Source organism: Ahaetulla prasina, chromosome 7 (assembly GCF_028640845.1).
Source record: "Ahaetulla prasina isolate Xishuangbanna chromosome 7, ASM2864084v1, whole genome shotgun sequence".
Lineage (NCBI taxonomy): Eukaryota > Metazoa > Chordata > Lepidosauria > Squamata > Colubridae > Ahaetulla > Ahaetulla prasina.
This window is the reverse complement of record NC_080545.1, coordinates 69,006,148-69,032,042: the sequence shown is the minus strand read 5'-3', so window position 1 is coordinate 69,032,042 and position 25,895 is coordinate 69,006,148. Positions and strand designations below refer to the sequence as shown.

The following is a 25,895-nucleotide window of genomic DNA, read 5'->3' as shown; positions in this document are numbered from 1 at the left end:
AGAGGGCGTTCCGGCTATAACTTCCGAAGCTCTATTGTTTCCAGAACGGCCCTCTCGACTGTTTCTTCTCTATGGCTCCGGGCTGCCGGAGCCGGAGGGCGGCAGGAATACTGAGCCTTTGAACGGGACCCGCCGGGGGGGCGGGGCAACCGAGCGGGAACCGATGGAGCCCGAGATGGAGGCAGAGACGTTGGAGTCCAGGATCAGTAAGTTGGGGGAAAGACCGCCCGGGTTTATCCCTAGCGACAGCAGGTGCTTCGGGCCTGTTTGGAAGAGGGCGCTTCTTCTTCGCGTGACCCGCTCGCCATCACATGCTCTGCGGTTCCCCTTTTCCATCCAGGGGTTCAGGGCTTGCTAGGAAAGGCGTCGCCACGTTTTGCCTCTTTGCTGGGCCATCCGAGCGAGGAAGAGGCTTGCCCTCCATCCCCTCCTTTAGTCCTGGAGGGTATTTTTTCCTCCCTGTTTGGCCCAAGCGAAGTTTCCCACTCACTGACTGCCAAAAGGTTAGAGGGTCTTGTTATTGCTTGTAACCTGGCTTAGTCGCATCAGACAGTGAAATCCCCAGAAAGTGTCACTGGATTAATCACATAATATGGACAAGTAAATGTTGCTGGTACCGAATAACATTGATTTTTTTAAAAAAGGAATTCTGAATAGGTTTAGTTACGAATATAACTCATCAAAATCCAGGCATGTTCAAGAAGATCATCTTGTAATCTTTAGTCACCATGAACTACCCTAAAATGAGGTAGTTTGTAATTGTAACAGAGTTGGAAGGGACCTTGGAGGTCATCTAGTCCAACTCCCTGCTCATGCAGGAGAGCTGTACTAGGGATTCGAACTGCCGACCTTTCTGATCAACAAGCTCAGTATCTTAGCCACTGAGCCACCTAGTCAGGTGTGATTTTTTAAAAATATCATTTATTTAAATTTAAAATGATTTTTTTTAAAATAATAATCAGCAAAGTGATTTTTTAAAATACCTTTATATGTGGTGAAAGGAAAGATTTTTGTGCAGCGTTTTAACTTTTAAGGTGTAGCAGATTCTGCATGCTACTTGTAGAAGGTCTTGCAGCCTCTTTTGTATCACTTCGTGGTGTGATATTGTTCCCCTCTCTTTTGACTTGACAGCATTCTTCTTTTAATTAAGTTTGCTGTGTGCAGAAGAGATGACTTGTATATTCCTCTGCTCTGTAGGAATAGAAGCTGTAGCAAGTTTTTTTGGCTGCGGTGCAGATGACAACAACATTGATTTTGAGGTTACATTATTGTAAGGGTGGATTATGTTGAGACAACTTTGATTTGCATTTTTTTAAAATAAACACTTGCTATTCAGTAGCATGGATAATTAAGACTTGAGTCTGGTATTTTCTTAGGGAATAGTGTGCGCAATTTGATCCCCCCCACCCATAACGTCATGTTCCAATTTCCATTTGTAGAGCTACCTTAGGTTGAGCAAGATGTTTCATTCAGTTTGTTGAGGACTGTCAACTCATTTAGTAATACTTGCACATGCTAAGTAGATAGCAAGAAAAAAGATATTGACGATTAAACCTGGGACCTTTGTTGGGTAAGCACATGGTTTACCACTAACAATGGCGTCTCCCTGTTGTGTCATTCCTGTTGTGTCTGATGCTAGCATTGCAAGAAAATTTTTAGAACTTCCCTTTTTGTATAATATGATTGGTAAATCGTCTCTGATAATTATTTATTCTGATTACAAGTAAAATTTAAGAAAACTTTATTTTTCTCTCTTTTAATTCAGATAGAGCTACAAATCCTTTAAATAAGGACTTGGAATGGGACAACATCAATGCTTTTTGTGACCAGCTGAACAAAGAATTAGAGGGGTTAGTACACCTGGTCTCATATTTGACTATCTGGGGTTTATCTATGCTAAAAACGTTATAATAATGAGATAAAGTATTCCAAAGAAGCACTCCAAATAAACTTATGGCTATATCTGCATCCCTTTGTGTTTTTCTAATGTTCAAAACTGTGTACTTAGCTGTAGTTACTAAATTAACTCACTATTCTGGGTTTGCATAATCCATTTTGCCATACAGTCCTGATCATATGTGGCTAGATAAATCCAGCAGCAGCTGATTTGTGAGGTTGGGATGCTGTCCAGCAAAGTGGATAGCCTCTTTTGCATTACAGGTAGTCCTTGACTTACAACAGTTCGTTTAGTGACTGTTCAAAATTACAATAGCACTGAAAAAAGTGACTTACGAGCTTTTTTCACACTTACAGATGTTGCAATATCCCCATTGGTCACAGGATCGAAATTCAGATGCTTGGCAACTGACTCATATTTATGACAGTTGCAGTGTCCCAGGGTCCTGTGATCACCTTTTGTGACCTTCAGACAAGCAAAGTCAATGGGGAAGCCAGATTCACTTAACAACCATGTTACTAACTTAACATCTGCAGTGATTCACTTAATAACTGGGAAGCAAGTTTGTAAAATGGGGAAATACTCATTTAACAAATGTCTCACTTAGCAACAGAAATTTTGGGTTCAATTTTGGTCATAAGTCGGGGACTATCTGCGTTGTACCCATCTCTACCATTTTATATTCTGAAGCAAATATCCACAGTGGATAGCAGCGGCCTGTAAGGCAGAATAGCTTTTCCCATTTACTGGGCAGCTCGCCAATTCTGCCAGTGAACTATCTAGCAAGCTTCCTTTGACAACGGCTTTAGTGTTCATTTAGAATTGCAGGATTTTTATTTTTGATTTGATTTTACTTCAGTGCCACATGACTCCAAACTAACTCTCTGTAGCTTTTTTGAGAGAGCCAGTTTATTGTCTTATGATACATGCTGAACTACCCTGGCTTTTGATAGATATAACCTCTTCACCTGGAAGGAAAAATATAAGAATAGTAGAGGATAATTCCTTATATTCCAAGGAAAGTCACAGGCTTCCAGAAGCCTGAAGTAGCCAATGAATGCCAAGCTCTACCTACCTCCTGGGTATCATCTGACAAAATAGTAAATCACAACAGGTTTTACCCACTTGGCCAGTGCTGTGCATTGCTGCTGGCTTAAGGGGGAAAACGCTGCTTTAAAGTTAGGACAGTTAAATGCAACTTACTCATAAGCTAAGGACAGTTTGAAAATATTGTCATAGGCACTTAGCAAGAACAAGAACTTACTAGAGCATGTTTATAACATAGTTAAATGCCAATAGGGAAATATTCTACGTATAAAATGTGGGAGTTCTGGATAGATAGAAAAAATAGTAAAAGCAATTAGTTAAGACTTTATATAGGTGTATATATAAATCAGACACCTAAAACACTACAATTAGTAGATTAAAAGGTAAAGGTTCCCCTCGCACATATGTGCTAGTCGTTCCCGACTCTAGGGAGCGGTGCTCATCTCCGTTTCAAAGCCGAAGAGCCAGCGCTGTCCAAAGATGTCTCCTTGATCATGTGGCCAGCATGACTAAACGCCAGAGGCACAAGGAACGCTGTTACCTTCTGACCAAAAATGGTCCCTATTTTTCTACTTGCATTTTTTATGTGCTTTCAAACTGCTAGGTTGGCAGAAGCTCGGACAAGTAATGGGAGCTCACCCTATTATGCAGCACTAAGGATTCAAACCACTGAACTGCCAACTTTTCACTCGACAAGCTCAATGTCTTAGCCACTGAGCCACCATGTCCCGCACAATTAGTAGTTAGAATGATGTAAAATTGCATAAAGGATAGTTGGTTTAAATTGATGACTTTTGAAGAGGATCATCTAACAGGATGTTAAAAGGAATTTCAAAATGGTGCTTATATATCCTCTTTATTGCTAGGGCAGCATAGGTTTTCTGGAGTACTTGGAGTAAGATATTAGATATTAAATCTAATATCTTAGATATTAAATCTAATATCTTAGATTTAAGATATTAAATCTAGGAGATATTTTTAGGGAATGGACTAGAATCATAATCAAATTTTGACTACAAAAGTGATTATCTTTTTGAAGTCAATTTCAATTAGTCTTTTAATACTAGTTAGCAATTTACTAAATTGCTAACTGATACTATTGCAATTTACTAAATTTACTAAATTGCCTAACGTTTGCTGCAAAGGAAGTATAATATCTTTAAAAAGGGATACAAAGTATTTGCAGAGTTTAAGAACCTGAGATTTTCTTGAAGCCAGCTAATAGAAAGTTAAAAAATGTGAAGATTACATCAGGGAAAAGTGGGGTTTCAGATTCCTATAGCAATAGGCAGCATCTCACCAGCGCATCTGCTCCATTTCATAAATGTGTCAGCCTCAAGGCGGACTTGAAAAGAATAGCCTCTGGACTGACAGCTGTTATTCCAGTGAATGGCAGCTTGTATGTTGTTATGAATGTATAAAGCAGGGGTGTCCAAACTTGGCAACTTTAAGACTTGTGGGACTTCAACTCCCAGAATTCCTCAGCCAGCAAAGCTGAGGAATTCTGGGAGTTGAAGTTCACAAGTCTTAAAGTTGCCAAGTTTGGACACCCCGGTATAAAGTTTAAAATAAAATGGGGATTAGCGAGATCCAGTTTACAACTTCATTAACTGTTTCTGTGACTCTACTCACTGTTTCTATGTCTCACTCACAGCCCACCCCTAGCAACCCGGCTCCTAGCCCACAAGATCCAGTCTCCACAAGAATGGGAAGCCATGCAGGCTCTCACGGTAAGATGCCAATGAACTATACCCTGCTTGATTTACTACAAGTTGGAAGGAAATAAAGCTTCTTGGTAACTACCTGAATGAGAGCAGGTACAACTTAAGCAAACTTGGGGTTATCTTAGAATATGTTGGAAGAAGAGTAGCGATATAATCAGGACTAAATGTGAAACATCAGGATGATTATTATCTCTCCCATCCCACTCTGCACTCTGATTTCAAGTGCCACACCTTTGACAGATACAGACATTCTTCTTTTCATGGGATGCCAACTATTTCAGAAATGAGACCATAGCTTCACTGTTTTCTGGCTTCAAGAAAACTGCTGTTCTGTTTGGTTATTTATTTGGAGCCACAATTTGGCTTGACTATAACTGTATTTTTATTATTATGGCTTAATTGAAAGGATCTTTTCAGCATCGGGGTGTCAACTGAGACATTGCCCTTTCTAGAAAAGACCATCTGACACACTTTTATGGTCTCTTCCCTTTCCATTGAAAATTGCATTTCCTACGCTTTTCAATTTTTCAGCTTTAAAATACTTCCTCTTTCGATTCTTGCACTGGTTCTCTTTTACTCTGGTTTTATTCTCATGCAGTCTTAGGTTACTTTAGATTGTTACAATATTCTTGTATATGACTTGGTTTGCAGCTTTTAAAGTATGCAGACTTTTGCCCATGGCAATAAAGTAAATTAATAAATATATTCCCCATTCATGTGAAACAATTGGTCTACACATAGAGAGCAATAATCACAGCAGTGGTATTAATACATGAACTCTAAAAGCTAATCCTACCTGATGCCTAATGAATTAATTCTAAGGTAATGGAAAAGGTCCTGCTGCAAGCTGCTATTCCCATCCTCACAAATTGTGACCATAACCTCTCTTTATGACTTTACATGCAATCTATTTCTAGCAAGAGTAAATACCATCTGTATCTAATCACTTGGGAAAGAGGAAATTCTCATCTGACTACAAGTCACTGACGTTTGAGATTTTGGATCAGGTGTCTAATAAGGACACTCCTGCTTAGCTCTCAGCTCGGTGTTTCCAATGATTCCTTATCATCTGTGCCTGCCACAAAACGAGAAATGAGAGATCTCTGAGTTTCTGAGAGCAACTGACACTTTTTTCCTGGCATTTATATCATATTTAACTTATATTTTATAGAATGAATTGTAGGTTCACATTCATGTCCACGCATGTATTATTTGTCTGACTAAGGCACTCTTAGGCTTAATACTGGAAGCCATCATTTAGGTTGTTTGTTTTTGGCTTAGCATATTGTTATTACAAGGCAATGCTCTTATCAATAAGCCAAGGTGGCTAATTCTGTACTAAGCCATGATGGGATTGCTTTTAATTATCTCCATACTTTTAATGTGCACAAAATATGTCGCTTTAAGTGCAACCAGTTTTCAAATCTGAGGTCATAATTTGTGATTTTTGGCAGAGGAGCAGGCTTTTTTATTATCTTCCCAAAATAGAGCTTTCCAGATGTAAGAAAACTTCTGGAAATTATAATCTACTCTCTAGGAGGCACTATTGAGGAAGACTGGTTTATATTGTTTTTGTGGTAAAGTACGAAAGCTTCAGAGCAGGGATGAAATGCTACCGATTCACTCCAGTTTTGGCAAATCGGTAATGATAGAAAACAACCAGTTCAGGCAAACTGATAGTAAAAAAAAGCTACCAATTCAGGTGAACTGGTAGTTAGCTACAGGTTTGGTTGAATCCGCAGTTTAAAAAGCTACCGGTTCGGGTGAACCGGTATTTCCGATGATCAGCTGTGCAGTGCAGTTTAGCTTTGCTAGAAAGCAGGAAACCCTGCTAAATCGCACACCACAGCTCATCTCCCCCCTCCCCCTCGCTTCTACTTACTTTCTGAAGTTTCCTTTTGGTGCGCGGGCAGCGAACCAGTAGCAAACCGGTTCAAATTTTACCACTGCTTCAGAGGGCATACTTTTTAAAACAACATTCTTCTCAGTCCTCATCCCCATCCCCCCATTTCATTGCATTATGAAATGAAACTTCCTGCTCTATTTTGTAGGTGCTGGAGGCTTGTATGAAAAACTGTGGCAAGCGCTTTCATGATGAAGTTGGCAAGTTCAGATTCCTTAACGAGCTCATCAAGGTTGTGTCACCGAAGGTGAGTGCTCATTATTCTATGGCCTATGGGCTAATCAATAAAGTAAACTAAATTAAACTAACATTACTAGTGGGTCAGGTTCGAAGTGTAACAAATAGAAGTGACAAACAGAGAACAATTTCATATTTCAACATGTTGAATAAAAAGTAATATTATTGGCTTCATTAAGAAAACCTTGTATTTTGAGTCATTTTCTTTTGAGTCCTGTGCTAGTACACTGTAAATGAAAAGTGAAGAATTGCTGATGGTGGTTTATTTCATTAATGTCTGATATTGTCAGGATTGCAACAGTTGGGTTTCTCTTCATCTTCAGTGTAGAACCAAACACATGACACGTCATCTCATACTTGGTATGGAACACCCTGGAACCAAATTCTTGTATTTTTCTTTAACCCCTTCATGTTAAATACGAGATGTGATTTGTTTCTTCCTCAGTATCTAGGAAACAGAACTCCAGAAAAAGTGAAATCAAAAATCTTAGAATTGATGTATAGCTGGACGTTGGGTCTGCCCGAGGAAGTGAAAATTACAGAAGCATATCAGATGTTAAAAAAACAAGGTGGGATATACTTTTCTATGCTCAGAGGTTTTCACTTAATTGTACAAGAATGTGGACATTCCTTCCAAACTTGGATTAATACCTTGGGGTTTTATATTCTGGGCTACAGAAATACTGAAGGGGCAGGGTAAAGAACTGGGCATTTTTTCAATTCTAACTCATCTGTTTGCACACTCATGCATACAAATTAATAAATGATACAGAGGATGGTTAACTTTTGCTTCATATCTTAGTTACAATGTTAGGTAGAAGTAATAATAGGAGATGTGCATCCCTCTTTCTGCCAGTAATAGTCATCGAAGCAGCTATTTGATTCTTAAAGATGCAATTAATTAGCATTATAATTAGGTTAAATTTTTATTACTGGTGGTGTGTCTGTATATTCTTAACTTTTAAGCAGTGTATATAGTTTGCACAGCAAGTATTGAAATGAAAATATAAATATATGTACCTTGCAGCATTCAACCTTCTCAGCATTATACATTTCTCAAGTGAGTCAGGTATTTGCCAAATATAATAATTTGAATCTGGTCAATTAGGCTTGTCGTGAGAACTCTGGATTATTTATTAACTTGCTAACCAGAATATTCTGAGATAGTTTGTCAAATTCATTTCTAAAAGTAAGTTGTATTATAGCCATTGTATTCCCACAATCTATTAAAAAACTTACCCAATTTTTTAAAAAATGAAATAAGTTTAGTTTGATAAGATTTATTACAAATTCATACTAATTACTGCATTGTATTCAAGGAGATTAGTTTACTTCTTAGATAGCAATATCAGAGTGGCTGGTTTATACCATAGTTTACAGATCCTTCTTTTTCTCCTTTTAAAGATAAAGGTAGTATTTGTTCATTTCCTTTGGCCTTAGACAATCTTAATCATTAATTCATCAAGTTTCTGTCATAGGACTAAATTGCCATTCAAACTTCCTTTCTCTCATTTCAAAAATTTCTTCAAGACTTTTTTAACCTCCTTTTGTAAATCCTATAATAAGTCATTGTCCACATCTTTTCCCATCTCTTGATATGTCACTTGTATTTCAAATCTATCATTTTATAATAGTTTGATAATTCACAATTTCTTGAAAATATTTCTGCATTGTTTAGAATTTTCACTTTTACATGACTTCTTTAAAATTTCAAAAAATATGTTGGCAGATGTAGACATTATTGATGTTAGTTTAGTTGTAAGCTGCTCTCTCAATTCTTCAAAGACCCTTTGAAATGTCTCTGGTATCTGACATTTTTTAAAGTCTCTGCCTAAAATGTTAATCTACTATTCCATTTTTGTATTTACAAAATCTCATTTCTTTATTTTGAAGTTTCCATCAATAATCTCTTTCCTCATAGGCTCCGCAAGTCCCATTCCCACAAAAGTGTTTTATTTACCCAGGGCTTTTGGCCACTTGGGAACTCTTGGTAGGAGCTTTCCTTTTTTTTCCAGGCATTGTAAAATGTGACCCCAAGTTGCCAGATGATGCACCTTTCCCTCTACCTCCTCCTAGACCAAAGAATGCAATCTTTGATGATGAAGAGAAATCCAAGGTAAAAAATAATTCATTGGCTAGATACTTTACAGTAATAGCTTTGCTTTGCTTTGCTTTGTCTAAGGTTTGAAATGCTTAGCTTTTCAAGGTACCGCATCACCTGAAAAAGTTTTGGGTGGAAAGTGAACTGTTGAAAGGTTGCAGTGAACAAGTACTAGCAAGTTTTAATAAGTTTGGATAGGACTAGGTTTGGATGAGGCAACCTGTAAACATGCATTTTTTTGCTCCTCAGTTCTCATCATTTTTGTTTTGGGCTTTTTTGGGGGGGGGACTGGTAGATTTGTAATCAGACAACTAGAGCGCCCAGATTGCCCTGGTCTGGGCTAAAAGATGAAATTGTCTTAGTACATCACAGATTATGCTAGCCCGCTCTACAGAGAAAGCAGAAAATATTAAATTTATCCTTAATCTATTGTTGATTATTATAATACTTTCTGGGGTGTTTTAGGTCTCTATCAACGTATATAAGGCTGAGATTTCTAAATGTCTGATTTCTAAATGTCTTGATTTAAAAGGATAACATTATGTGGAAAGTAATGCTCTTAAATTATCCTGCTCTATATCTCATATCTATTTTTTCAGATACCTTTGTATTGTAAGCTTTCCACAGACACCTATTTTTTCTGATTTCTATGTCTTTGCAGATGCTGGCCCGCCTGCTCAAAAGTTCCCATCCCGAAGATCTCCGAGCCGCCAATAAACTCATCAAAGAGATGGTTCAAGAGGCAAGCTTTGCTTCCACCTCCATATATTTATCAATTGGCATTGTTTGATAATCTTGTCTTTGAAGTTTTCATGCTAGGGCTTTTCCTCACCACAACTTATTTCGCAGGGATTTTTTCCTGTGCACATGAAAGGTAGAAGTTTTCAAGATTCAGAAATAAAATATGGTCTTGAAATACATGTCCGGTGAGCTATAAGAGCTTTCGGTGGCATATTTTAATGTCTGGGGTTTCTTACGATATTTAGTTAGCCATGGTATCTTAGCATTCAGTGATCTCAATAGAATAATACTGGGATAGCGTCAGCTGAGGCTCTCTTCAAAGTCATTGAAAATAATAGGATTGCCATGTTGTACATTTTCTAGTCTTCTAAGGAGTAGAAAGAGATTGTAACCCTTCTCTTCTTCCAGGACCAAAAGCGAATGGAGAAGATTTCCAAGCGAGTGCATGCCATTGAAGAAGTAAATAACAATGTGAAACTGCTGACTGACATGGTGACTAACTATAGCAATGGAGAGATGACAGAGAGCAGCGAGGATCTCATGAAAGTGAGGAGATACCCACATTTTGCATTTTTTTTTGCAACAAGTCCTAATGGAGGACTTGAGATTCTTAACTATGAATACATGTGGCTTTCTTACATCATAAGCAGCAAATGTCCCATTTATGTTTGCATGAAGAATCTAAAATTGTTAATCCAATATGTCCTTACAAGGCATCATTGAAAATCCTTGATTACATAATTTAACGTAACAAAGGTGCTCACAAAGATTGATCTTCTAAGTATCTCCCCAGTTATCCTTAAGGCTCCGCTGCCTGATTATTTTTTCATTCAGCCAATGCCTGCTTTACATTTCTGTGTCTGTTACTTTAGCCGCATTGTAAATGAGTAAATCAGTCACCGGAATACAACTAAGATTTGCAAACATTGGTGTGTGACTGTGCTAATAATTGCATATATTCAGCAAATATACACATTCAGCAAATTTACTTTTATTTTTAAATACTATTATCTAAATAGTTTATAATATTTCCACTTCATTTACTGTTAAGTTGAACAGGTTCCATATCATAGGTTCCAAATCACATTACACCATATTACATTTTGGCATAATGTTTTGTGCACTACAGCCGCCTTCAGAAATTTCCATAGATCTGCTGACATGGACTTCAGTCTACAGAAAATGTATATGTTGATACTTGTTAATCTTTAAGCTGTCTTGAGTCTGCTTATCTGTTGCATCAAAGATACGCTAAACTTTATTAGCATGGGGTTTTTTGCCTGTCACGTATAATACTTTGTAACACCCTTTCCTAGAATTTCTAGGCTGGTCATGATGTTGAGAATTCTGACAGTGTAATACAGAGGTCTTCAAACTTGGCAGCTTTAAGACTTGTGGACTTCAACTCCCAGAATTCTCCAGCCAGCTATGCTTAAAGTCTTAAAGCTGCGAAGTTGGAAGATCTCTGGTCTAATACTCCAGAGTTGGAGGGGAAAACTGATAGAATCAGAAACCAATTAGAAGATTAATCTGACAATCCACCAGAAGGTGGCAGAGTATGTTTTTTGCTCTTTGGTTCTACAAATTAGCTACCATAAACAAAGCAGTATCTGGACAAGGGGTGAACTGGTCCTGGTTCTGGCCGGATCAGTTCAGCGGGTGGTTCGGAGAACCAGTAGCAAAAATCCTTGTCTCACCACCCCCAGTGGCCCGCTTGCCTGCTTGCCGCTTCTTTCCGGCTCTCTCACTTTTTCCGCCCAAATGATAGGAATAGGTTGTAAATAATGCTTTTAAAAGGTAAAAAAAGGCTCTGACGATCACAGCTGAGCCGCAGGATCATCAGAGTCTTTTTTTTTACTTTTAAAAGCATTTTTTACAACCTATTCAGCTTTTAAAAGTAAAAAATAAAGATTGCGCACCACAGCTGATCACACACATCCCCCGCACGTTTTACTTAACCCATGCCTCCTTTTGGCGTGCACTGTGTCCGCGCGCATGCACCTCACATTTGTTGTGTGGTGAGCACTGCATGCACGCACAGCGCATGTTTGGCACACTGCGCATATGCACAGCCAGCAAACTGATAGTAAACCGGTTCAGATTTCACCACTGATTTGGACTCACATGTGAGATGACTAACCCATTGTGATACCCAGCTTGATTTGGCTTTATGCACTGACTGAATCCCTGAATTTCTGCCTTATTTCAAAAAGAATACTTAAACTATAATTCAGTGCGTTGTGTGCACCCAACTATTGAATTTAGCCTTTAAACCTGAAATTTAGTAAGTGATGTCAATTAATGATTGAAAAGGTGTTAATGTTTCAGGAATAGCTCAGTAAAAGAAATCACAACTTTTTGTCTTATTGAATCAATCACTTACAGAGCAAACACTGGCTGCTCCTTTCACAACTGGAATTGGGACATGCAACTCATTCAGGCATGTTCCTCATAATCTTGACTTATATGTAGGCATAAATACACACTCACCTCCGACTGCACATTTAATTGCAAATGGCTGAGCATGCTCTATTTAGATCTGTTGCTTCAAGGTCATTCAGATCCAAGAAATCTGTTATCCTGAGCCACTTTGTTCCCGTAATTAGGACTGAAGGATTCATGTTCTAGAGCAGGGGTCTCCAACCTTGGTCCCTTTAAGACTTGTGGACTTCAACTCCCAGAGCAAAGCTGGCTGAGGAACTCTGGGAGTTGAAGTACACAAATCTTAAAGGGACCAAGGTTGGAGACCCCTGTTCTAGAGAGCTTCTGAGTGGGGCTTCCCGTGTCGTCTTTCTTTTCTACTTTTTTCCCCTTTTGCTTCTTTTCAAATGAATCATGCTTTAATATTCCTCATTATAGGAGCTGTATCAGCGCTGTGAACGCATGAGGCCCATGCTTTTCAGGCTTGCTAGTGACACAGAGGACAATGATGAAGCACTGGGTAAGTTATCTTTGAGCAAGCATTCAGTTACACATTGGAATAATTTCAGGTAAACCCTAAGATATCAATAGATTTCTTCACATTCCTTTATAAGTTACTCTGAACATGAGTTTCTGAATTAAAGTGTACCCAAAGTTACCTTGTGCACAGGTAGACTTTGTGACCTTTCACTTCCGACATCTCTGTTGTCATCCCTGGTGAGCATCTTTATCTAACCAGGTTAGATAATTGAGTGGAAGCAAAATTGCTTATCAATGTATAGACTTGTTCAGTGGTGAATTGCAAATTTTTTACTACTGGTTCTGTGGGCATGGCTTGATGGGCGTGGCAGGGGAAGGATACTGCAAAATCTCCATTCCCACCCCACTCTGGGCCAGTCAGGGGTGATATTTGCCAGTTCTCCGAACTACTCAAAATTCCTGCTACTGGTTCTCCAAAACCTGCTGGATTTCTCCCCTGGACTTGTTGCATTATGTTGGTATTTTATGAGTAACAACGAAATGTCAATGTGACTTTCAGCTGAAGGTTTTAAACCTACTAACAATGTAGGCTTAAAACATTTGTATTTTTTATTGTAGAAAAGTTAATGCTAGGCTTTATCTCTATGGAGCATTTGATGTGGAGCATTTGATTTACTCTCTGAACCTTCATTTTTATCATATTGGTCTTGTTGCAGCTGAAATTTTGCAAGCTAATGACAACTTAACACAAGTGATCAATTTGTACAAGCAAATCGTGAAAGGAGAGGAGATCAATGGTGAAACAACAGCAGGTTCTCTCCGAGGTAAGGAGGCTGGATATTAAGCTGCTGACCTAGGAGGAGAGGGCTCAGAGTCTTGTCTAAAGTAGGAATCTGAATATGATATCCAACTTTAGGATTCAAAAAGTGATTTTATATGACTAGCTCACTCTCATTTAGTCCATCTCTAGGACTGGAGGGAAAAAACAGTAATCAGGGAATGAAGTGGCTCAGTGGCTAAGACGCTGAGCTTGTTGATCAAAAGGTCGGCAATTCAGAAGTTTGAATGTCTAGTGCCGCGTAACAGGGTGAGCTGCCGTTACTTGTCCCAGCTTCTGCCAAGCTAGCAGTTCGAAAGCATGAAAAAAATGCAAGTAGAAAAATTGGGACTACCTTTGGTGGGAAGGTAACTGCTTTCCGTGCGTCTTTGGCATTTAGTCATGCTGGCACATGACCACGGAGACGACTTCAGACAGTGCTGGCTCTTCAGCTTTGAAACGGAGATGAGCACCGCCCCCTAGAGTCAGGAACAACTAGCACATATGTGCGAAGGGAACTTTTACCTTAATCAGGGAATGAAGGCTGAGGGGAATTGAGGTAGGGTAAGGATTTTCGCAGAGCAATCTCTTGACTGACAAGGCAGTGATTGCTATGAGTTGTGTTTGTTGCTATTCTGTTCTTCTTGGTATAGACTTTATTTCTTTGTTTAGGCAGCACTTCTGCACTTCTGGATCTGTCAGGACTGGACATGCCACCTACAAACCCTGCCTACCCAGCTGTACCAACTTTTTCAGGCAGTAGCTCAGCAACTGTGCCAGAGCAAAGCAGCTCAGTCTCTTTATTGGACGATGAGCTCATGTCACTAGGTAAATCCATGGTTCTGCAGGATAGAAGGTGACGATTCCAAAAGTGGTTTGAGCAGAATAGAGTTAGGACCAGGTGGGAACGCTTTTAAAAATGAAATTTGAGAAGAATTTAACTCACTTCTCAATTTTTTTTGCTTCGTTCTGTGGAAATAGCTCTTGCAGGATTATTGTTGTTCATCAAATGTTGAGTATATCTTTATGAATACCAGTTTTTCTTCTATAATAGCAATAGCACTTAGACTTTTATGCCACTTCACAGTGCTCTAAGCTATGAGATCCACCTATAATTTGTGAATAAATTCTGCATTTGTAAGAAGAATTCGTTATGAATTCCTGTAAATCAAGAATTGGCAATTTGGGAAGGATTTAAGAACATTTGTAATACATGAACTTAAAACATACCAAAAATTACTTTAGGCCTTACTTAATGGCTGTGATCTTGCAGGATTGCTATATTATTAAACCTTATTCTTTCCTGTTTAGAACATCCTTGTTACAGTAAGAGCTGTAGTGGCACAATGGTTAGAATGCAGTGTTGCAGTCTAATTCTGCTGACTGCCAAGACTTTGATCCTCACTGGCTCAAGATTGACTCAGCCTTCCATCCTTCCGAGATTGGTAAAATGAGGATCCAGATTGTTGGGGGCAATATGCTAAAACCATAATTAATTGAATTTATTGGGTATTGGGAGCATTTTATGACTATTGGTTAATTTACTGTTTTAATCGATTTGGATGTTTTAATGTGTTTTCCATATTGAGTTACTGGATTGCAGGGGAATACTACTGTAGTTTGGGCTCCTCACTTTTAAATTAATTGGATCTCCTTTCTCATGTCTGTTCTTTCTGATCCCCTATCTAGGGCTTACCGATCAAGCAACTTCTTCAGTCCAAGGCGCAGACAACAGTGGGTGGAACAGTTTCCAGGTAAGGGTTATCAGAAAGCAGGAAGGACATCATTGGTTGATAAACCCTACAACTTTGGAACTAGAAGTTAATGGAATAATAAAGCTGTGAAAACAGATTATTCTCTACGATTTATATTGTAATATTTATATTATTTTTATGTTTTATAATTTTTTACTTTTTTATACATTTTTTATAATTTATATATTATTTATATTATACGATGTATCTCTATTATTTATATTGTTTTATTTGTTTCATAGTATGATTTTATTATTATTATTATTATTTTTATTATTATTATTTATTTGATTTTTATACCGCCCTTCTCCCGAAGGACTCAGGGCGGTGTACAGGCAACAATAAAATACAGACACTACAGTATACAATTTAAAATGCAAGTTAAAAAACTTATTATAATTAGCCTAGAACTTTAAAAATTTATAAAAACCAAAACCCCATTAAAATTAGTAAAAAATTTAAAATCGATAAAATTTATGTAATTTAAAATTTAAGCCAGCCCCGCGCGAATGAAAAGATGTGTCTTTAGTTCGCGGCGGAAGGTCCGAAGGTCAGGTATTTGGCGTAAGCCTGGGGGAAGTTCGTTCCAAAGTGTGGGAGCCCCCACAGAGAAGGACCTTCCCCTGGGGGCCGCCAGCCGACATTGCTTGGCGGACGGCACCCTGAGAAGTCCCTCTCTGTGAGAGCGTACGGGTCGGTGGGAGGCATACGGTAACAGCAGGCGGTCCCGTAAGTACCCAGGCCCTAAGCCATGGAGCGCTTTAAAGGTCGTAACCAACACCTTAAAGTGCACTCGAAAGGCCACAGGTAGCCAGTGCAGTCTGCGCAGGAGCGGTGTTACGTGGGAGCTACGCGAAGCTCCCTCTATCACCCGCGCAGCTGCATTCTGGACTAACTAAAGCCTCCGAGTGCACTTCAAGGGGAGCCCCATATAGAGAGCATTACAATAATCCAAGCGAGAGGTAACGAGCGCGTGAGTGACTGTGCACAAGGCATCCCGATCAAGGAAGGGGCGCAACTGCCGAACCAGGCGAACCTGGTGGAAGGCCCTCCTGGCGACGGCCGTCAAATGATCTTCAAATGACAGCCGTTCATCCAGGAGGACACCTAAGTTGCGCACCCTATCCTTTGGGGCCAATAACTCGCCTCCAACAGTCAGCTGCGGCTGACTGTTGATTGCTTATTAGTAACCTATGATTTGATTGCTTATTAGTAACCTATGACTATTACTAAGTGTTGTATCTTATGATTCTTGATGAATGTATTTTTTTTTCTTTTATGTACACTGAGAGCATATGCAGCAAAGACAAATTCCTTGTGTGTCCAATCACACTTGGCCAATAAAGTGTTCTGTTCTGATCTGTTCTGTTCTGTTCTGTTCAAGCTAATTTACTATATTGTACTCTTAAAGATGCTTCAATCAAAATGTATCCAGATTATCCAGTGGAAATCTAAATGGAGATTATTCTAGTTGACTATTTAGGTCTATAAAGGTGCCCTTGCATGTTGAAATGTTTCTATAGCATAGCAATAGGAAAACCAAGCAACTCAATAGGAGTTGCTTGGTTTTCTGGATCTGCTTTAATTTGAGATTGTTAGATCTCGATTTGAGAAGACGAAAATCAGAATCTTGTTTCAGAAAAACAGACACAACCAAAGTGTGTTGCCTGTTCTTGTTTTTTCCCCAGCTATCTTTCTGTAAACCAAGGGAGACCTTACTTTCTTTTTTTTTTTTATTGAAAAAGTTTTTAAAAAAACAAAAACATTTCCCCCCCTTTTCCCCCCTCCCTCCCAGAAAACCCCCTTCCCCCCTCCCTTCCCCCCCCCAAGGTATTGTTATACATAAACCAAACAGAGAATAAAATTTTCCCTTCCAATCCAATTAACCTCATCCAAAGCTTTTCATCTCCCAACCCCCTCCCCATTACATAAAATAACTTACTTGAAAGGGATATCAGAAGACCAGCATTCTTGAGCCTCCCCTTTTTCAGACAAAAATTATGTTTAAAGCTTAATGAAAAGGCGCACGGAATAGAGATGACCACAAATTAGTAATTGAATCCATGTGATTTCATGAATTGTGTAGACCTTGTAGATTCTGCACAAATCTGATCTGCTGTGCAGAAAATTGTAGACTTTTCTAATCGTATCTGGGAGGACTGCAGTTATTTGACATTGCTATCAGTGTGTGTGAAAGAAACCCCAGGGTTTTTCCGTGCTTTGTATTGCATGTAATACACTGTTCTTTTATCTAAGGCAGGGGTGTCAAACTTGTTTTATTGAGGGCCGCATCAGGGTTGTGTTTGACTTCTGGGGGGGGGGTTGCCAGGGTAGGAGTGACCAGCTCGATGTCAGTTGTGTTGGGAGCGCCTGTGGTGGCCCGAGCGCTCTTGCCAGTGAAAATGGGGTCCTGCGCTCTGTTCTCGGCTGCCACGGCCTTCTGCAAGAGCTCAGGAGGACCCCCTGCAGCCCTCCCAAGCTCTGTTTTCACTGGTAAAGGGTTGCAGGAGGCTGTGGCAGCCAAAAACAGAGCTTGGGAACCTGTTTTTGCTGGCAAAAGCTCCGCGGGCCGGTCCTTTGCTGTTTCCAGGGCAGCCCTGCAGGCCAGATCTAAGTACCCCGCAGGCTGGATCCGGCCCCCAGGCCTTGAGTTTGACACCCCTGATCTAAGGATTATACTTAAGCTATTCAGTTCGGCTGTGCTTTTGTGAGGAGCTGTATCAAATTTTCTTCTTCTTTTTTTAAAGTCATCTGAGAGCCCAGAAGTCGGTGTCCCTTCAGGACTACCGGGTCCAATAGGGAAAGCTGAAGCTGGACAGCCTGCATCTCCTGCTGCCACTAGTGGCATGGATGACCTGGATCTGCTAGGCAAGACTCTGTTACAGCAGTCTCTTCCCCCAGAGTCTCTTCAAGTCAGATGGTAGGAGGCAAGGAGGGGAAGGGCCGAGGGTGCTTCTGAAAAGGGAATAGCATCTGCTGAGGGGGAAGCCAGTTCTTGGCCCCTCTCTTGAAACTCTCACTCTCTTTCACACTTTGCAGGGAGAAGCAGCCACCTCCTCGATTAACTTTGCGTGATCTCCAAAACAAAAGCACTTCCAGCCCATCTCTGAGCACCAATAGCACTTCCTCCGTCTTCCCAAATCTCTCTTCAAACCCTGCTGTCACCCTGCCCTTGGAAAAAACAACCCCTGTTTTGGCCCCTCAAGGGTCACCGACTCTTTCTGGAAGTGCAAGCCTTCCAGCAGGTCTCCCAGCTTCCACACAGCCTTTGGAATTCTCACTGACGAATGTCACCGTGCCTCTGGAATCTATCAAGCCAAGTGAGTTTGAGCAAAGTTTTGGAGAATGGTCTTATCCCAAAGCATCTGGCTTAGCTCATTTATTGTGGTGGACTCTTCAGCTTGGGGTGGGGGGAGAGGGGAGTGGAAAAACTGGGGAGCTTGGTCCTTGCAGGGAGGGAAGCGATGGAGCCAGGAAATCTCCCCTCTCCTTAGAATTCCTGGCAGCCTTTAACTTTCTGTTTCCAGAATAATGTAGTCAGTCTGATTAGATTCTTGTAAATAAACAACTGTAAAGAATGAACGAGGGATGCGTTGGCTCAGTGGCTAAGACGCTGAGCTTGTCGATCGAAAGGTCAGCAGTTCAGCGGTTCAAACCCCTAGTGCCGGTAACGGGGTGAGCTCCCGTTACTTGTCCCAGCTTCTGCCAACCTAGCAGTTCAAAAGCATGTAAAAAATGCAAGTAGAAAAATAGGGACCACCTTTGTGGAAAGGTAACAGCGTTCCGTGTGCCTTTGGCGTTTAGTCGTGCTGGCCACAGGACCACGGAGACAACTTCAGACAGCGCTGGCTCTTCGGCTTTGAAACGGAGATGAGTACCCTGCCCCCTAGAGTCAGAAACGACTAGCACATATGTGCAAAGGGAACCTTTACCTTTTCCTTTAAAGAATGATCAGCTCACAATATCGCTCTGTTTCCTTATGTCTGACATTAATGCAAGTTGGAAAACTTGGGAAAAGGTTTGTGGTTTGTAAAAAGAATTCTTCTCGATTTACGTTTGCAAGATACCTCCATTGCCTCAACCTGGCTTTTCAAAGACAAGGGAAAGAGGTTGAGGAAAGTTAAAATGTGGGGTTCCCACTAGTTGAAACATAAAGGTCAACCAAGCTAAGAGAGGTAGAATTTGTGGGAGGTGGGGCCTGGCCATTCTAGTCTTACGTTTTATGCCTGTCCTGGTGGTACTTATTCTAGGCAGCATCCTCCCAGTGACTGTGTATGACCAGCATGGTTTCCGTGTCCTCTTCCACTTTGCCAAGGACTCTCTGCCTGACCGACCTGATGTACTAGTGGTGGTCATCTCAATGCTAAGCACAGCCCCTTTGCCTATTAGGAACATCATCTTTCAGTCTGCTGTCCCCAAGGTAATATTTTTTTTGCAAATGAAAATTTCATGTACATCTATTTATTTATTTATTTATTTTTATTTATTAGATTTTTATACCGCCCTTCTCCCGAAGGACTCAGGGCGGTGTACAGCCAATTATAAAAACAATAACAATATACAATTAAAACAAAGAATTTAAAAAACATATTCTATAGTCGGCCGAAATTTAAAATAATTAAATTTAAAAACCCTTAAAATTCATAAAATTACAACCCCAGTTAAAAGTAATATTTAAAAATTTAAGCCAGTCCCGCTTGAATAAATAAATGCGTTTTCAGCTCGCGGCGGAAGGTCCGAAGGTCAGGCAATTGACGCAAGCCAGGGGGGAGTTCGTTCCAAAGGGTAGGAGCCCCCACAGAGAAGGATCTTCCCCTGGGGGCCGCCAGCCGACATTGCTTGGCGGACGGCACCCTGAGAAGTCCCTCTCTGTGCGAGCGTACGGGTCGGTGGGAGGCATGAGGTAACAGCAGGCGGTCCCGTAAGTACCCGGGCCCTAAGCCATGGAGCGCTTTAAAGGTAGTAACCAGAACCTTAAAGCGCACCCCAAAGACCACAGGTAGCCAGTGCAGTCTGCGCAGGAGCGGTGTTACATGGGAGCCACATGTGGCTCCCTCAATCACCCGCGCAGCTGCATTCTGAACTAACTGAAGCCTCCGAGTGTACTTCAAGGGGAGCCCCATGTAGAGAGCATTGCAATAATCTAAGCGAGAGGTGACAAGAGCGTGAGTGACCGTGCATAAGGCATCCCGGTCAAGGAAGGGGCGCAACTGGCGAACCAAGCGCACCTGGTAAAAAACTCTCCTGGAGACGGCCGTCAAATGATCTTCAAACGACAGCCGTCCATCCAGGAGAACGCCCAAGTTGCGCACCCTTTCCATTGGGGCCAATGACTCGCCCCCAACAGTCAGCTGTGGTTGCAGCTGGCTGTACCGGGGTGCCGGCATCCACAGCCACTCCGTCTTGGAGGGATTAAGCTTGAGCCTGTTTACAGTATATATACTGTATATATACTCTGATATATCTACAGTATATCAGAGAAATGAGTACAGGCCCTCACATTTTGTAAATATTTATATCTTTTCATTGACAACACTGAAGAAATGACACTTGGCTACAATGTAAAGAAGTGAGTATACAGTTTGTATAACAATGTAATAACTGCGTTATTTTGAGGGGACAGCACATTTACACTGCTATACAAGCTGTATACTCACTCCTTTACATTGTAGCCAATTATGATTTCTTCAGTGTTGTCGCATGAAAAGGTATACTTAAATATTTACAAAATGTGAGGGCCTGTACTCACTTCTCTGATATACTGTATTTTAATTGTTTGACAACACTAGGAAGTCACCTCCCATCCTCAAATTACCTAGTATAAGTGCCAAAGTAAGCACTTATCTATCTAGTACTTACTTTGCCTACAACTTCTGCTGATTATTTTCCAACTGAGTTAAGGAGAAGTCATAACGTACCAGTGAAAGGCATGACTGTCAGTCCTGGAAGCCATCTTTTACTTTGGATCTTCAGGGCTGCCACATTTAGTGCTGTGGGAAACTGGGAGGGGGGATTGTATGGAGTTGGGAAATATCTAGCCATAACAACATTCTTTTCTCTGAGAGTCAAGGACATCCTTGGAGTGGTGTGACTGGGAGGCATCTGCAGTTGGGACGGGGCATTGATTGGACCATGTGATGGACATGTGGGTGCTGGGGCAGGGACTTGGACTTTCTTTTGGGTGGGGAAAACCTGGAAGCTTTCGGATTCGGGTTTTCCCAGATGTGCCAATATGACATCTCTAATAAAATGGAACTTTGAGGAACTTCTAGCCTCGGAGTCTTCTTTCTTTGGGGGTGTTACTTGGAACTCTGACAATAACTTGGTTTCATTCCTTATTTTCTCTTACCTGAAAGAGTATTGCTGATTAATAGTTTAAAATGTAACATTTGTTAAAAATCTGAGGCTTTGGAGAACTACTACCAGTTACAGTAGAATAATTCCGCTTTTTTGTTTGGGGTTAAGGTTTCACTTCTATACATTCATGTTGATCTGGAGGGAGCAAGTTCCATGGGTGATCAATATGTTGATATACTTCCATGCTGCCCTTGGTACACTGATTGCAATGGCCTGTTCCTTGAAATAATTTTGTTTAGCTAGTTAAAGAATTTAAAAAATGATTGCTTTCGTATTTCCCATTGTCTTTTCATTGAAAGAAAGAAATGTAATACTTGTAAAGGCTGTAAAACAAGCTTGAATTGGAATTATGAACTAAAAGATCTGGAGTGTCAGATTATTACATTAATCAGACTTCTGATGGATGTGGTTTAATTTATCAGTCCAATTCTTCCAGAGGGTAGATACAAAACCTACAACCTTTTTAATTACTGTATTTTTCAGAGTATAAGATGCACTGGAGTATAAGATGCAGCTTAGTTTTTAGGGAGGAAAATAGGGTGGGGGGGAATCTGCCTACCAGGTATTCATCTGGCTAGCATCCTTAGTCTGGTCAGCTTCAGCACATTAGTTTGCTGGTTTTTTTATCCCCTGCTTGGGGATAAAAAACAGCTTCTAAGGCACAGCTGAGAGGAAGCAGCAATGAGAAAAGGAGGCAAAGCATGAGGAGAGAGGAGATCGCTTCACTCGGCTAGCGCCTAGTTAGGGCTGAAAAAAAGCTTCTAAAGAACAGCTAGCGCCTCTTTAAAGCACAGCTGAGAGTAGTGCCTCGTTAGCGCCTCATTAGGGCTGAAAAAAAGCTTTGAAAAAGCTACATTCGGAGTATAAGATGCACCCAAATTTTCAGCCTCTTAGAGGGGGGGAAAGGTGCGTCTTATACTCTGAAAAATACGGCAGATAATGCTATTATTTGGCTGTATGGAGGCAACTTTTGTTCTTTAATGGCTAAATCATAGAGTTATATTGATGTGCTTTTATTTATACAGGTGATGAAAGTGAAACTACAGCCACCTTCAGGGACAGAGCTCCCACCATTCAACCCAATAGTGCCCCCTACAGCAATCACCCAGGTCCTCCTGCTTGCAAATCCACAAAAGGTAATGTTACCTCCTGCAGGGAGATAAGTGGGGCTGTGTTCTTGATCTAGAGTTGTCTTCCTCAGAAGTCCCAATTCCTCTACTCCACTCCTTACCCTCCATTTGCAAATCTCAGCCATCATCCCCGAGTCCTTCTCTTCATTGTTACACATCTTTTTCTCTGTCTAGGAGAAAGTAAGACTACGATACAAGCTGACCTTCACCATGGCAGATCAGACTTACAATGAAATGGGGGATGTGGACCAGTTCCCCCCTCCAGAATCATGGGGAAACCTCTAGTGCCACAGCCAGTGTGCTGGGTCACGTTTCTAAAGATTCTGCCTCGGTCAGGACCAGAGCCTTCCCAGGATTGGCTGCTGTTTGGACTCTGCTTTCAGATTGCAAAGGCAGGCACAGGAGGAAGAGAGGCAGAGAAGAACAAGAGAGAATGTCTTTCTTGGGGTCAGAGGGACAAGAATGATTGAGTTACTCTCTGTTCTTTGATTTCTGTTCTTATTTGATTTGTCCTTTACCCTCATCTTGTTGTCTCACTTTTTGCTTTTCCTTCAGCGGAACAATATCAGCACAGATGAGCTTTGAAGAGACACTTTAGACCTCCTTCTGTACAGCTTTCCCAACTGCTGAAGTAATATCAGATCTTACACTTCCCCATTAATACCACTTCTGCACAAGCAACCCTGACATGTTCAGGTTAATAGATCAGTTCTGGGTTTGTTTGTTTTTTGCTGCAACACAAAAGATGGGGCAAGTACCCAGGACTTTGTCCCAGGAGAACTAGCTGTCCCATTTAAAACTTTGTGAATTAAACATCTTTAGGACTACAGGGTAGCTGTTTCTGTTTTGCTCACGAGCCTTCATTCTCCCAAAGGCTAGACAAGGGGAGGAGCGTTGAGCTAATTCTCAACATATCAACACTCCAGGAATCAGAACTAGACTGAGTTAACAGGATGGGCAACAAAGTTTATAAGGGAAGTTTGAAAACTGCTTTGCTCCATGATTTGTTTTTCTGGGAATATACTACCAATATACTGCGTGCAGAAAGTTGCAAGATCCGTCTTCAGATCCACATTGTTGTATGCAAAGCTCTTAGCTCCACCTTACATAATCCAGTCTTTGAAACCCATTAGAATACCACAGAAGAAATAGTTGAAAGAGAGTGATTCCCCTAATATGTTTCCCTTCAACCCATTAGCAGCTATAGCTCCCCTTTTCATTTCCATAAAATGGCATGCTCAGAGATAACCAGACTTGGAAACATGCAGTCTGTGGGGCTGCTCGATTTATTTTCATGAGCGAAATATCCATGGAAGCGTTAGGAGTTCTCAACTGGTTTTATAAGAAATTGCACTAAGAAGAATGAAATTAAGCATTGCCAGCAAAATGTAAATGGGATTGAGAAGTGAATGATATTTTTACCCAATGGAGTTGCATACTTTCTTCAGTCAAATTAACAGTTTTGTTGGGAAATATTTCTGGTTAGGTTCTGCTATGACTGGTTACTTTTAATTTGTGGTCTCTTTTTTCAGATTTATCTTTGCCCCTTGCTTTTTTTAGACTTGGTTTCATTTAAGTTTTGATGTCTCTATGTTTTTGTGTGCGTATATCTACACACACTCTCACACACACAAATTCTGCACATAGAGAAGGAGCCCTAAAATAGACAGTTTGAAGTCTGTGGTATTAATGAGAAATATTTTTCCCAAAAGTGCATTCTAAGATCTGGGACCTCCTGAAATAGCATGAGGATCCTACATAGAATTGTAGTCTTGCAAGTCTCTTGTTTTTCTCCTACTGGTAATTTATAAACTTCATTTTTGAACTTGAATGGTTTGCAGTCACTCTGTTTTTGGTGGAAAAGGGTAGTGGCTCTTCATATCATGACTTACATGGAACTCTGCCTGTATCACCTCTATTTTGGGCCAAATCCATACTATGTACAGTATAATCTGCACTTTTAAAAAGATGTACTGAAAAACTGAATGTATTATGCAAATATCTCATATTTTTGTAACACTTTATGGTGTTTCTACCAGTTAACTGAAATCTTACCTTTGTGAATTGGTGACATTGCTGGCATAGTCTTTTAATGCAGTCTGATAGGCGACAAATGAAAGGGGTAAGATTCTCAAAATGCAAAAAGCATCATTGATTCCTTGTTTCTGGATTTCTGTAACATATTTGGGATATTACGGGTATTCATGTCTGCTTTAAAAACTGCCCTGGAGGTTAGTCCTGAAAAACGCTTGATAATCCACAAATACTAAGCATTTTTATAAAACTACTAATGCGTTTTTAAAAAAAAGCAATTTACTGATATTTTATGCAGATCACTTGACTTAGTTGAGGGATAAGTTGTAGGAGCAGTCATTTACAGTCATAATGAGTTATGTTCCTCAGTCTCAATTCCTGTTTTAGTGCAGTAACTTCCAATATAACTAAGATATGACTGTATCAACCACAGTTGCCTCCATATTCCATGCAAGGTAGTGTTTGTATAGTGATCTGTAGAGCAATTACAGAGCAACGTTATTTGGCAGAAAGCAAGAGATGGCTGCAAATGCTAAGCATCGTTTATAACTCTAGGAAACCTTGCCGATCGTTCTTCCTACTCCTGTTCTAGGCAGGGTTATTGTAACCTCAAACTGTATAACATAGTTTGTGGCCAAATCTGCTCTGCATATATTAATAGCTCTCACTTCCTCTTCCTGCTGCTTTTTGCAGGGCCTCTTCAGCAGTAATTTCTGCTATGCGATAGCTGGACTCAGTGGGAACGGGAGGAAATGCATACTTGCATTTGAGATATAGCAGTAAGTACAGGTGGAGATTGATGCCTTATTTGGGCCTTGATACTGCTACTGTCTACAAATTTTCATCACACACAACTTCTCAGATGGCTACATTATTTTGTGAATTTGCTTCCTTTCTACTTTTGGTGGACATTATTGTACCATAACTAAATGTTTAAATCTTTGTTGGTAATTTTCTTTGTAGCTTACTTAATTAGATTGATTGGATTTTAGAAAGGAAGCTGAAAGTGTTCTGTAAGAAGGAAGAATAATTATATTAGATTATACCAGTATACAGCAGTGATAGGTTAATAAACTTTAACAGAAAAGCCATAATTATTCCACACAATAAGGGCAGCCGGACGCTTCATCATTTTTGCAGGTTGTGAGATAGTGACTAACCTCCCAGAAATGAATTTTTTTTCATATTCCCTTAATCTGTGCAAGAAAACTTTTTTAACCTTGGTGAAACTGAAATTTAATATCTTAATAAA

The 25,895-nt window shown here is 40.3% G+C and overlaps 1 protein-coding gene across 1 annotated transcript; it reads left to right on the top strand.

Moving 5' to 3' along the window:
* On the top strand, positions 1 to 24,440 carry GGA1 (golgi associated, gamma adaptin ear containing, ARF binding protein 1). Its single transcript, XM_058191950.1, has 17 exons — positions 1 to 206; positions 1,766 to 1,850; positions 4,599 to 4,674; positions 6,720 to 6,818; positions 7,254 to 7,377; positions 8,824 to 8,924; positions 9,571 to 9,651; positions 10,059 to 10,196; positions 12,510 to 12,591; positions 13,268 to 13,375; positions 14,041 to 14,196; positions 15,058 to 15,122; positions 17,870 to 18,042; positions 18,162 to 18,442; positions 19,373 to 19,542; positions 22,505 to 22,615; positions 22,784 to 24,440. Exons 1-17 carry the CDS (start codon positions 164 to 166, stop codon positions 22,892 to 22,894), a joined length of 2,004 nt encoding a protein of 667 aa, XP_058047933.1. The 5' UTR covers positions 1 to 163; the 3' UTR covers positions 22,895 to 24,440.
* The last annotated feature ends 1,455 nt before the right edge of the window (positions 24,441 to 25,895 follow it).

What these genes read in the sequence shown, in the direction of transcription:
- GGA1 (XM_058191950.1), top strand. Translation starts at nt 164, where the DNA reads ATGGAGCCCGAGATGGAGGCAGAGACGTTGGAGTCCAGGATCA. An exon ending in GTGGGTGGAACAGTTTCCAG is followed by an intron (nt 15,123 to 17,869) that starts GTAAGGGTTATC and finishes CTTTTTTTAAAG; the next exon opens with TCATCTGAGAGCCCAGAAGT. An exon ending in GAGTCTCTTCAAGTCAGATG is followed by an intron (nt 18,043 to 18,161) that starts GTAGGAGGCAAG and finishes CACACTTTGCAG; the next exon opens with GGAGAAGCAGCCACCTCCTC.